The sequence below is a fragment of the Mus caroli genome, chromosome 1, assembly GCF_900094665.2.
Source record: "Mus caroli chromosome 1, CAROLI_EIJ_v1.1, whole genome shotgun sequence".
In the NCBI taxonomy this organism is placed as follows: Eukaryota; Metazoa; Chordata; class Mammalia; order Rodentia; family Muridae; genus Mus; species Mus caroli.
The window spans coordinates 67,919,535-67,932,630 of record NC_034570.1 but is presented as its reverse complement, the minus strand read 5'-3'; the positions used below and the strand labels follow the sequence as shown (position 1 = coordinate 67,932,630).

Here is a 13,096-nt window from a genome sequence, read left to right as displayed (position 1 = left end):
TTTTTTAAGTCACTTTCAAAAGCTTATGTATTATTTCAATGTGGTAGCACATGCCTCAAATCCAGTACTCCAGAGTCTGTGGCAGAAGAATTGTGTGTTCCGGGTGAGCCTTGCACATACCAGGCAAGTGCTCTACCATTGACCTGTAGCTTCGGCTCTTGATTTTTCAAGACAGGCTTTATGTAGCCCAGGCTGGCTCAGACTCACAGTCCTCCTGCCTCTGCACCTGAATACAGAGATTATAGGTACATGTCATACCTGCCGTGTGTGTGTATACACAGGAGCATGAGCACTCTGAGTCCTGGGGATGCTGGGTGTGTGGGTACGTGTGGTCTATGCATGGGAGTGTGTGGTGCCTGTTTGTATACAGTGCTAAGGATTGGGCCTCTGTTCCTCATCCTTGCAAAGCAAACGCTCGGATGCACTGAGCCATCTCTCCAGCTTGTTGTTCCATTTAAACAAACTTGTTTTTAAAGATTTATTATAAATATATATGAGTACACTGTGCTGTAGCTGTCTTCAGACACACCAAAAGAAGCCATCAGATCTGGTGACAGATGGTTGTGAGCCACCATGTGGTTGCTGGGAATTGAACTCAGGACCTCTGGAAAAGCAGTCAGTGCTCTTAAGAAACGGCTGAGCTGTTTCCCCAGCCCTAAATAGTCCTTTTGCAATGGTAACATTCTAGAAGCGAAGATCAGATTTGTGATTACCCAGGCTAGGGATAGGTCAGGTAGATAGGTGATGGATGTGGTTATAAATGTGACTTGGAGGGGCCCTGTGTTGTTGAGATGTGGTAAGTAAGGAAACCACATGTGAACCGACTGTACAGGACTTAATATACCCATGTGTCCATGCACCCTTCCACAGATAGTGCATCTGTGAGGAAGTGAGGCCGTTAGATAACGATCCATGACGTTGGATCAATGTGAGTATTCCAACTATAGTAAAAGTAGAAATGCAAACAGACATTGGAAGACCCGTTCCTAGCAATTATTCACATTAGCCAACGCATGGAAACCAGCCACATATCTGTCAACACATGGATAAATACAATTTAGTATAGACATGCCACGGAATGTCACTTGGGATTAAAACCTCACGGAATTCTGATGCATTAGGTAATATAGAAACCCCCTATAAACATCGTGCTGGATTGGGTATGGGAGCCCATACCTGCCTGCAATCCTGGCACTTGGGAAGGTGAGACAGGAGGTTTGCCATACATTCAGGGTCAGCCTGGTCTACAAAATGAAATTAAGACCAAATGGGACTTCATTTGTGGTTGCCATCAGTTCTTTGGAGCTCAAGTGTTACAAGGATGCTTACAGTGGCTTTCAGGGTTGCCCACCATTATGGTTTGAATGTTGTAACCCCACAACATTTATGCACCAAGTGATGAATCATATTAAGAGGTGGGACCCCTGGGGTGCTTTGAGGTCACAAGGCCTCCTACTCTCACAGGTGAGGTTTTAGGGGCTGGCTGGGGATGGAGCTCACTTGGTGAAGTGTCTGCCTAGTGGGTTCCATCACCAGCATAAACAGGGGATGTAGCTCACATCGGAAGCTAAGAGGTACCGGCAAGGTGGCTAGCCTATGCTTCCCGGGTCCCCGTCTGAACCTCTACTTCCTGCAAAAAAACAAAAAACAAAAAACAAAAACAACAAACAAACAAAAATTTAAAAAACCCAAGCAAGCAAACAAACAAGCAAGCAAGTGAGCAGGACTGGGCTGGAGAAATAGGTCGGCAGTTAGAGCAGGCGCAGCGTTGGCAGAGGGGCTGACGTCAGTTCCCAATACCCATGTCAGGCCACTCCAGCTGCAGGGGATTTGACATCCTCTTCTGGGTGCTCAGCAGTGCCCACACTTGTGCATGCATGTACACACACACACACACACACACACACACACACATGAAAGAGAGAGAGAGAGAGAGAGAGAGAGAGAGAGAGAGAGAGAAGCTTTCTGTCCGTTCACCTCCATGCTGACCTTGAACTGAAGATTCTCCTTCCTCAGCCTCCCAAATATTGGCATTACAGGTGTGTGCCACCACACTGGGCTTCGGTTATTTTCTTTTTACACCTTTTTTTTTTTTTTAGATTGAGTGCTTTTCCTGCATGGATGTCTGTGCACCACACTTACACACGCCTGGTGCCTGAGTAAGTGGCGAGCCTCCTTGTGGGTGCAGGGAATCAGACTGGGTCCCTCGGGAGAACAGGACTCCTAACCACTGAGCCAACTCTCCAGCCCTGGGGGATTGTCTTCTAACAGTCATGGCTGACTCACGCGGTCAGCAAGACCCTTTCATCAGCGTATGCCTTTAATCCCAGCACATGGGAGGCAGAGGCAGGTGGATTTCTGAGTTCAAGGCCAGCCTGGTCTACAGAGTAACTTCCAGGACAGTCAGAGCTATACAGAGAAACCCTCGAAAAACCAAAAAACCAGTCAGAATGGCTAAGATCAAAAATTCAGGTGACAGCAGATGCTGGTGAGGATGTGGAGAAAAAGGAACACTCCTCCATTGTTGGTGGGATTGCAAGCTTGTACAACCACTCTGGAAATCAGTCTGATAGTTCCTCAGAAAATTGGACATGGTACTACCAGAGGATCCCGCAATACCTCTCCTGGGCATATATCCAGAAGATGTCCCAACCAGTAAGAAGGACACATGCTCCACTATGTTCATAGCAGCCTTATTTATAATAGCCAGAAGCTGGAAAGAACCCAGATGCCCCTCAACAGAGGAGTGGATACAAAAAACGTGGTACATTTACACAATGGAGTACTACTCAGCTATTAAAAAGAATGAATTTATGAAATTCTTAGGCAAGTGGTTGGACCTGGAGGGCATTATCCTGAGTGAGGTAACCCAATCACAAAAGAACTCAAATGATATGTACTCACTGATAAGTGGATATTAGCCCAGAAACTTAGAATACCCAAGATATAAGTTACAATTTGCAAAACACATGAAACTCAAGAAGAACAAAGACCAAAGTGGGGACACTTTGCCCCCTTCTTAGAATTGGGAACAAAACACCCATGGAAGGAGTTACAGAGACAAAGTTTGGAGCTGAGACAAAAGGATGGACCATCTAGAGACTGCCATATCCAGGAATCCATCCCATTATCAGCCTCCAAATGCTGACACCATTGCATACACTAGCAAGATTTTGCTGAAAGGACCCTGATATAGCTGTCTCTTGTGAGACTACACCGGGGCCTAGCAAACACAGAGGTGGATGCTCACAGTCAGCTATTGGATGGATCACAGGGCCCCCAATGGAGGAGCTAGAGAAAGTACCCAAGGAGCTAAAGGGATCTGCAACCCTATAGGTGGAACAACATTATGAACTAACCAGTACCCCGGAGCTCTTGACTCTAGCTGCATAAGTATCAAAAGATGGCCTAATCAGCCATCACTGGAAAGAGAGGCCCATTGGACTTGCAAACTTTATATGCTCCAGTACAGGGGAACGCCAGGGCCAAAAAGTGAGAGTGGGTGGGTATGGGAGTGGGGGGAGGTATGGGGGACTTTTGGGATAGCATTGGAAATGTAAATGAGGAAAATACCTAATAAAAAATTGAAAAAAAGAAAAAAGAAAAAAAAAAGAAAAACCAAAAAAACAAACAACCCCAAAAAACTCCCCCAAAAAACAAAAAACCAGCACCAACAAAAACCCAAAAAACCAAAACGAAAAACAACAAAACAAATCAAAACCCTAATTTCCTTGAATTTCATATTCCTTATTTTAGAAACATATAATAAAACTATGTAATAAAGTTTTAAAAACAAACAACTCCCCCCACCCCCAAAAGTGCGGGTGGCTAAAGGACAACCAAGAGAATGGAGTTTGTGCCTCCCTTGTATGTGTTTAGTGTGCATGAAGCTCTGGGTTAAATCCCGACCAGCATACTGTACCAACATACAGAGACATGAAGATAGAGGGCTGTAATGATATGACAAGTGTGTTCAAACACACTGGTAGGTTGGTGATGGTGGTATCCACCTGTGATCTCAACACTTTCGAGGCTGAAGCTAGCATAGAATTCACGATGAGACTGTCCACAGAGCAAAGATCAATAACAAAGCCAAGTGCACTGATGGATGAGCAAAGTCAGTCTTGGGGTGTGTGAGAACATGGAAGGGCGCATGTGTCCAGGGGCCTACAGGCTAGTGTACGCTCCAGTCCACCTTTTACCTCGTTGAGGCAGGGCCTGTTTCTACTGCTGCAGATGTGTACTCAAGGCTAGAGAGTCCAAATGTTTCAGAGTGCTTCTCCGGTCTCTCTGTCTCCAGTCTTGCCATAGAGGTGCTAGGATCACAGCTTCATGCCACTGCATCCTGCTTCTGTCGTTTGTTTTTGAGGTAGGAATTCACTGTGCAACCCCGACTGCTCTGGAATTCACCATGTAGCTAGCCATGAAGCTGGCCTTGAACTCAGAGATCCACCCACCTCTGCCTTTGAGTGCCGGGGATTTCGGGCCCAGGCCACCATGCTGGGTCACATCCAGATTTTTATGTGGGTTCCACTGGTGAAACTGGGGTCCTCAGGTTTGCACAGTTAACACTTTTACACATGAGCCACCCCCCCCCCAGCCCCAGAAAGCCAACACATGAAATAGTGTTTCAAAATACAATGGACCTAGGGCGACTTCAGCTTCACTATATATAATGTATATAAATTACAATATATAATATAATTAAGTATCTAATTACCAACTAACAAGCATATATCACTGGTATGATTTCATTTTGAGAATATATTGGAATTATAAAGATCAATTTAAAGAAAATGCTTGACAGAGGCTGGGGTGAAGCCTCTGGGAGAGTATGTGTGAAGCCCTAGGACAGAGAAACTAAGATAATTTTGTTGTTGTGGTTTTATTTCACTTTTCTTGGTTGTGAATGTCTTTTGATTTTTGGGGTCTTTGGTTGGTTGGTTTGGTTTGGTTTGGTTTGGTTTGGTTTGGTTTGGTTTGGTTTGGTTGTGTGTGTGTGTGTGTGTATTTGCAAGATCTCTCTGTGTAGTTCTGGTTGTCCTGGAACTTGCTCTATAGACCAGCCTGGCCTCTGCCTCCTCCTGAGAGTTGGTGATAAAGGCATGTGCCACCACCACCCAGCTTGTGAATGTTTTGTTCTGTTTTTAAGGAGTTGGGACGTGTCATAAAACACTTTGCATGGCTCAAGTGGCAGCCCTGTCTGAAGCCTTCTGAAGTGATTTCTGGGAGACAGACAGACAGACACTACCCTCCCTTACATTCCTCAGCTCTGTAGCCAAGACTGGAACTCTCCACTACACCTTGGAGTTCCTCTGGAGTCTCTCATTTCAAAGCAGCAGGGCTGACAGCCAGAGACATTAATGGCGGTGTGGTGCTGCACCCCAACTACCAACCCCTCACAGGTTCTAAAGCCAGCGTCAGCGTCAGGCAGACAAGCCACCAGAACTGCTGGCGAGCAAGGAACCTGGAGGCGGTGATGGGTTCCTGCTTCTCTTTCCTTCTTACTGGGTGGCTGGGGGGCCCTTGCACAGTCTGGGGAGTCCTGTGTGTGTGTGTGTGTGTGTGTGTGTATTGATGTGTCAAGGAGAACCTAAAGCACAAAAAAGCTGAGAGGGGGCTGGGGGTGTCCTGTGTCCCTCCTTATACACCGCCTGCACTTTCTATGCATTCGTTTCTAGGTGGTAGTAGTGACTATGTTTAGATCCATGGCGCCACTGCAGGCTTCTCATGTCCAGCTCCAGGATCAAATCCTGCTCTCCCACCTGCAGGATTTCATGTAGCCCAGGCAGGACCCAAGCTCACCGAAGGGAACCAAAGATGACTGGGAACTTGCCTGTTTCCTAAGTGCTGGGATTATGGGTGGCATGGGCCTAGTGGTTCTCTCCTCCTCCTCCTCCTCCTCCTCTTCTTTTTAAGATTTATTTATTATTATACATAAATTCACTGTAGCCGACTTCAGACACACCAGAAGAGCGTGTCAGATCTCATTATGGGTGGTTGTGACCCACCATGTGGTTGCTGGGATTTGAACTCAGGACCTTTGGCAGGGCAGTCAGTGCCCTTACCCACTGAGCCATCTCACCAGCCCTCTCTTCCTCTTCTTTTCCCTTCTTTTTCTTAATTTTTAATTTGATCTTTGAGAGAGGGCCTTGCTGTGTAGCTGGCTGTCCTTGAACTCACAGTAGTTCCCCTGGCTCAGTCAGGGCCTTGAGGGCTGGGATTAAAGATGTTGAGCCAACACACCTGGCCACAGGCCTTAATTTTATTTTCTCTGAAATGGCCATAACTATGAAAATAGACTCTAGGAAGAAAACATGAAACTCGCTGGGCAAACGAAATTAAAGCTTCCCTTTTTTAACAAGAAGAGCTGGCCAAATACAGTCCCTGCTGGCAGAGTAGAACTGGGGAAAGACCCTGCTTATCTCCCACTGAAGCCGCAGCCCCAGCCAGGCCCAGTCTCCCGATTCTAGCCACCCACCTAGTCGTTTTCGAGAGTCTAACCCTGGTTGTTGTTGTCATTGTTGACATCAACGTTGTCACTGTCGACAACATCGTTGTCATCATTGTCGACATTGAGGATGTCGACTTTGGTTCGGACTTTGTCGACATCATCGTCATCATTGTCATCAACAACATCATCGTCGTCCTCGTCGTCGTCCTCGTCGTCGTCCTCGTCCTCGTCGTTGTCATCATCGTAATTGTCAATATCGTCATTGTCGTCAACATTGGCAATGTCGTCATCATCATCGTAGTTGTTGACATCATCGTAATTGTCATCTTCTTCATCGTAGTTGTCATAGTAACTGTCATAGTAGGTGTAGTCCTCGATGTCTTCATCCTCGTCGATGTACAAGTAGTCATCGCCCTCTTCTATCTCCTCTTCTTCTTCCTCCCTCTCTATCTCCCCGACTATTTCCTCCCCCTCTTCCACCTCCTTCTCCTCCTTCTCCTCCTCTTCTTCCTCCTCCTCCAGAGTGCGGAAAGGGCTGGGCTGGTGTGAGGATCGCAGGGCTGGGATAGGCGAGCGCAGCGCTGCAAACGGCCTGAAGTGCTCAGCAGCGAAAGTGACCACGTCCTCGGGCCGGCGGAGCAGCAGGAACAGCAGGAAGTCGGAGACCAGGGCTTGGGCCTCGGGGTGATGCCGCAGATAACTCGCGTGGCTGAGGCGCAGCTGCTCCTGGCCGGGCATAGGGCGGTCCATCACCAGAGCTGAGCACAGCTCTGATTGGCCAGGAGCGCCTGGGACACCTCCTACTCCCCCAATTATCTCCCTGATTCGTGCATTTCGGCACTCCTGGTCCACAGTAGGATAGCAGATGGACCCCCAGGCCACAGCCACTTCTCACCTTCCGGTCCAGGAATTTTGAGTAAAGCTCCAAATCTTCCTCCCAAACCAGGGGCTTCTTATCAAACGTGGGCGGAGACTCGATCACATCTGAGTAGAGAGAGCAAGGGAATTGCTTACCCATCCCTTGGCAAACGGGAAGATCCCAGGAACCCTCAAGTACTGGCAGAGTTGCTGAGAGGGACTAGCATCAGAGGTCCACCCCTAACCCTTTGAGTCAGGGCCTGGAAACCTGCCGCCTCTCTACCTGATTCAAGAATCCTGTTCCACCCCCAGGACGCTGGTTCCTTTCCCAACCGAACCAGAGGACATGCTTCACCCATCTTCTCTTCACTGCCCCATCCTTCCCTGGGCCACTTACCCTCCTCTCTTATGAGGGGCATCTTGGTGATGATACAACATCCTGGAGAGCCCACCTGGACTCTCTTAGCCAGGTGCCTGCAGGGCAATACAGAAGTTGGGGAAGACAACTATAGGACAGGGCAGCGGTAGTGGCTCCCACTCCTGACCCCAGGGTAATGAAAGCCTTCTGGGACATGACTAAGGTCAATTGACCAGCATGATGGTGGGGTTTCAGTCAGAAAGGATTAGCATCCTCAGAACAGGAAGAGAACGCAGAGAAAGCTGTCTACAGAGCCGTCTCCCTCCTGGGGCACTGAAAACAGCCAGAGAGCTCACCAGAAACCAACCCTGCTGGCCATTGTTTAAAACATCCAGTGATCTTTTTTCCTTCAACATTAATTTTTCCTGTGTGCATGCATGTACACACACACACACACACCATTCACACACATGCTTGTGTGGAGGTCAGAGGACAACTTGTAGGAGTTGGTTCTCTCTTTCTGCTAAGTGGGTTCCAGGACTTGAACTCACGTCATCAAATTTGGTAGCAAATTCCCTCCCCACCTCTCCAGCTGAGCCATCCTTTAACTTGTGTGCACCCTTTTGAGGGAATATCTTACAACTATAGATGGCTCTCAGACCTGGAGCCATCCTCCTGTGTCAGCTTCCTAAATGCTGGGAAGACAGGTGTGAGCCTCCCTCCCCTTCCCCCGGTTGCTGACTCATTTTGTGGTATTTTGTCATGGCAGCTGAGGTAAGACACTACGGTGTCCCCTTGAGCTCTGCTTTCTCTCTTTATCTTTGTAGTTCTTGGGGCCTGTCCCAGATAACAGCAAGCATCATGCCTTGCCCAAAACATATCTGTAACCACAGCACCTAGGGTACTAAGGCAGGAGGGCCGTGAATTTAAGGCCAACCTGAGCTCACTTCTTCTTCTTCTTCTTCTTCTTTTTTTTTTTTTAAGCAAATGAGATGGGGAAAGCAAAGGAGCACCCGGGTCTCACTGAGACCTTTTCCTGGCAGCATCCTGGGGATAAGAGTGACTCCCATGCCCCATTCCACCCCATGAACATCTTTTCTTCATATTCAGAGCTCCCAGCCGCTACATGACATGGTCACGTTGGACCTCCCCACAAAGTGGCTCACCCATCAGGGAGCAAGTAGTACTGGCAGGAGAAGGGGATGCCCTCTTCAGAGTGTACGGTTTGCTCCACGATGAACATTTCAGCCTGCTGGTTACCCACTTGGATTGTCTGGAAACCCAGGGATTTCTACAGCAACCAAAGTGGAGGGCATAGTGAGGCATTGTCCCCCTTGGTGTCCCCTTCTCCTCGAGGTGAAGGTGTTTCCTTCTCCTCGGGTCTTCATCCCGGCTCACCACTGGAAACCGAAGCTTAGCTATTCAGTTCCTTACATGCCACAAGGTTTGAGTTCTCAGGATATGTTTCAGACTCTCACAGTCAGCTCCCGCCACCCTCTTCTCAAGCCATCTCAATGGAGGAGCACTGCTAGTTGCACATTTTGTTACAGGGAGGCCCAGTATGGGGATGGAGGTGCTATACAATGAGAGTCCTTGTCTCTAAAACCAGGTGGACAGTGTTTCAGAAAAAAATACCTGAGGCCGACCTCCATTTTCTACCTGCACAAACCTGTATAATTTGCAAGAGTGCACGAGCATACACCCCCCATATATATATATATGTATATATATAAAGTATAAAGTCCAGGGTGTCAGTCAGCCTAGTGTGGTGGTGCACACATGTAATTGCATTTGGGGAGTTAAGGCATGAGGGTTGAGAGCCTAAAGCCCAGGAGCTGGTGGCACATATCTTTAATCTCGGCACTCAGGAGGCAGAGATAACCAGTTCTCTGTGAGTTCAAGGCCAGCCTGGTCTACAGAGTTGAGTTCCAGGATGGACAGGGCTACACAGTGAAACTCTGTCAGAGAAGTGGGGTAACACCAGTTTGGGCCACAACAAACTGGTATATGTGTTCGTAGGTGCACATGTGTGTGGGTGTTTGGCATGCATGTATGTGGGTTCTTCAGAAACTATTTTGTTTTATTTGAAAATTTTATCTTTATGTGTATGAATGTTTTACCTACATACACGTATATATGTGTATACATACACTTGATCTTAGCCAAAAGGCCGAGAAGCGATATATATGTGTATACATATATGTGTGTGTGTGTTTGTAGATGTAGATGTAGATGTAGACCTCTTGGGACTTGGGTTACAGAAGGTTGTAAGCTGCCATTGTGGGTGCTGTGAGCTGATCTTGTGTCTTCTGCAAAACCAGTAAGTGCTCATAACCACTGAGACATCTCTCTGCCCTCATCTTGGTTTTGAGACAGGCTCTCTCTCTCACTGGGTCCTGAGGCAGCCTGATGCACTCAGGCTGTCTTTACTGCTGCAGTTCTGAGATTATATGTGTGCAGCATTTACATGAGCTTGGGGATCAAAGTCAGAGCCTCATCATGCCCCACTGAGCGTCTCTCCAGCCTTAGAAGGCAGGTGTTTAGAAAGCAGGCTTCCATGAGTCTTTTCTGTGTACTGACCTTTGTGTACAGAAGGTTGCTTCCCACCTTTTTGTTCCCACTTATCCCGGGTGCTCCGTCCTCACTCTTCTTCCTATCACGTTTGTCTAACTGCTGTTGCTCCAGTGTACTTCATTTTGCCCTCAGGACCTAGACCCAACCCACCTTGCTTACCACCCTCCCACATCACATCTGTGTTTCCCACCTCAGAGGCCTTCATGACCCTTCTAGTTCTCCCCAGGCTGATTCCTTGCCCAGAGACAGTACTCACGTAGGTACAATGGCAGAGCTTGCCCTCGGAGTCTAAGGCTAGGAAGCAAGCCCCACTGGGCACCGACTGCTGCCAGGCCATCACTCTCAGCAGCACCACATTGGCAGCACTGGAGACAAAGCCCTTGAATGTTTTACAGGGGAAAACAGAGACTCCGGTCTTCGTTTCCTGTTTGGGGCAGATCTTAGAGCTCAGAAGAGGTGGGAAGTGTTGGAGCAGGGTGTTGGGTATGTAGGCACCTGGCCTCGCACAGCTTGTCCCTGCTGTGGTTCTGAGGATGTGGGAGGGGTTCCCACTTGGCTTTCACTCTTACCTCACCCTCCTTGACACTTCTGGTCACAACAAACTGGCCATCCTGCTTCAGGACGCTCATCTTCCTCTCCATGGGAAGGATGGGGAACTGAAGAACAGAGCACACGGGAGAGACAATCACGTGCTCATCCTTGAGAAGCTAGCTCCCATCCTTTCTTCGACGCTGTTTGTCTGTAGTTTGTTTTTCTGAGAGAAAAAAAAAGTTCAGAATGGCCTGGAACTCCCTATGTAGCTCAGGATAGCCTTGTACTTGCAACAATTCTCCTGCCTCGGCTTCCTAAGCACTGGGATTATAGGCAAATGCAGTCAATCTTAGTTTTTTATAAACAAAATAAGACAAAAGTCCCTGTCTTGATAAATAAAAAAGATAAAATAAGACAGGCAGGCAGGCGGGCAAGCAGACAAAAAGATGAACAAAAAGCCTCATAGCCTGGTGTGGTGGCCCAGCACTTGGGAGGGGAGTCAGGGTTCAAAATCATCCTCAGCTACACACCATGTCTGAGGCCAGTCTAGTTATGAGACTGCCTCAAAATAGGAAGGAAGGGGAGGAGAGGGAGGAAAGGAGACCTTCCATTTATGGTGGAGGTCAGAAATAGGCCCATAGTATGTAATAGGAAAAATGAGCAGCTGTAAACCTCAGAACGGAACACAGGCTGGAAGCTGGGAACAGATTCTCTGAGAAGGCTGTTAGGCCCAAGTCATCTCCCATGTTTAGACAGGTCATGGCCCCACAGAGGAAGTTCCTGAAGGGACTGGGTGAAGGGGATAGAGCCAGATTTGGAGGCTAAATAGTGACAGACTCTGGGAAAGGTCAGGTCACGTGGCCCTGGGAAGTGGACCAGGCTTTCAGGCCGGAGGAGGCCAGTGGGCTGGGCTCGGTTTGTGCGTCCAGAAAACATCAGCAGCAGTAAGGGAGGTGACTGGTTATCAAACCAACCATGTGTGGTGCAGGTTCAGGCTGGTGGCATATGGGAGTGTGATATTCTCCTGAGGTCCCTCCCACCCTCTTAAAGCCCATGTTCTGGCTTACCCTGGAGCAGGGGCAAGGCTGGGGGAGCCTGGGAGTAAATACCTTGATGAACTCCTGACTGTGCTGTTCCATCAGCTCCAGATTATTGTTTAGGTAGCCTGGGGTACAGGGAGGCAAGCACTGATGTCATAGGATGGACCCTAGGGAACGGGCTGGCCCAGGCTGGGGCAACATGGCCATGGAAAAATGACATGGTGGTCAACACTGTTCTTGTCCTGGGTATATGGCTGGGAATGACCTCCCCTCCCTCTCCTCTCCCCCTCCCCCTTCCTCTTCTTCCCCTCCCCCAGGCTTTACCCTCTCCCAGGTAAGTCAAGGGGCAGGTCCCAATTAAGGACCTATGGATTGGAATGGCGGGGGGGGGGGGGGGGGGGGGGGGGGGGGGGGGGGGGGGGGGGGGGGGGGGGGGGGGGGGGGGGGGGCTGGGGGGTGGAGAGAAGATGTGAGGGACAGCCAGCAGTCAGGACTCTACCTAGGAGGGAGCTCCCACACAGTGATTTGTCTAGGAAGCCGCGGCTAGAGGCGTGTACCAGTAGACAGTGGGTCAGGATCCCCACGTCGTCCTTGTACTTCCCCCTCTTCACCTCAATGGTCAGTTCTCCCTGAGGTTCCCCTGTGTCTGAGAGGATGGCCAGAGTCTCCGGGAAGAATAGGAGCATATCCTCCAGCCCTGGGTGGTGCAGAGAAGCTCTGTCCAGGCCCAGCCTCCAGACCCCACACTGCCCACTCACCCCTTGTCACGTCTCCCATCTCCTAACCAGCCCCGCCAACTCCTCCTTGTCATCACTCGGTGCCAGCTGGTAAAGCTCTCCCCGACAGGCTTGTCCCTCCATGTTCATTAGCAAACAGGTCTTTTCTGAATCTCAAGAGGATCGGGTGGAGAGAGAGACTTGTACCTCTCCTCCCCACGCCTGCCCCACCATCTGGCTCACAGAAGGAGTTGAGAAAGCTGATGGCTTCAGCATTGGCTTCTGGGAATGGCTGCTGCTGCTGTTGATGCAACTGGCCTACGTGATGCTGGTCCTTGGCTTTGGAAACTACAAGAGGAAGGAAAAGCTATTAAGTCAGACCCTAGAGAAAAGGGTAGAGTAGGTAGGAATACCCCATTCTGATCCCCATCCCCAAAAGTTAAATTTGTGAAGACCACACTTTGGTGGGTTTGTAAGGGACAAATATCCCTTCTCCCTCCACCCACAGACCAGAAGTCCATTCCTCACCAGTGGGGGAAACTTTGGAAGACATTTTATTGAGGCT

The 13,096-nt window shown here is 48.9% G+C and overlaps 1 protein-coding gene across 1 annotated transcript; it reads right to left on the bottom strand.

The window, feature by feature from the left end:
• Positions 1–6,251: 6,251 nt before the first annotated feature.
• On the bottom strand, positions 6,252–13,096 carry Catip (ciliogenesis associated TTC17 interacting protein). Its single transcript, XM_021169350.2, has 10 exons — positions 13,060–13,096; positions 12,739–12,879; positions 12,315–12,512; positions 11,885–11,940; positions 10,814–10,900; positions 10,501–10,668; positions 8,837–8,961; positions 7,710–7,786; positions 7,350–7,438; positions 6,252–7,180 (listed from the first exon to the last, which is right to left on the bottom strand). Exons 1-10 carry the CDS (start codon positions 13,082–13,084, stop codon positions 6,500–6,502), a joined length of 1,647 nt encoding a protein of 548 aa, XP_021025009.1. The 5' UTR covers positions 13,085–13,096; the 3' UTR covers positions 6,252–6,499.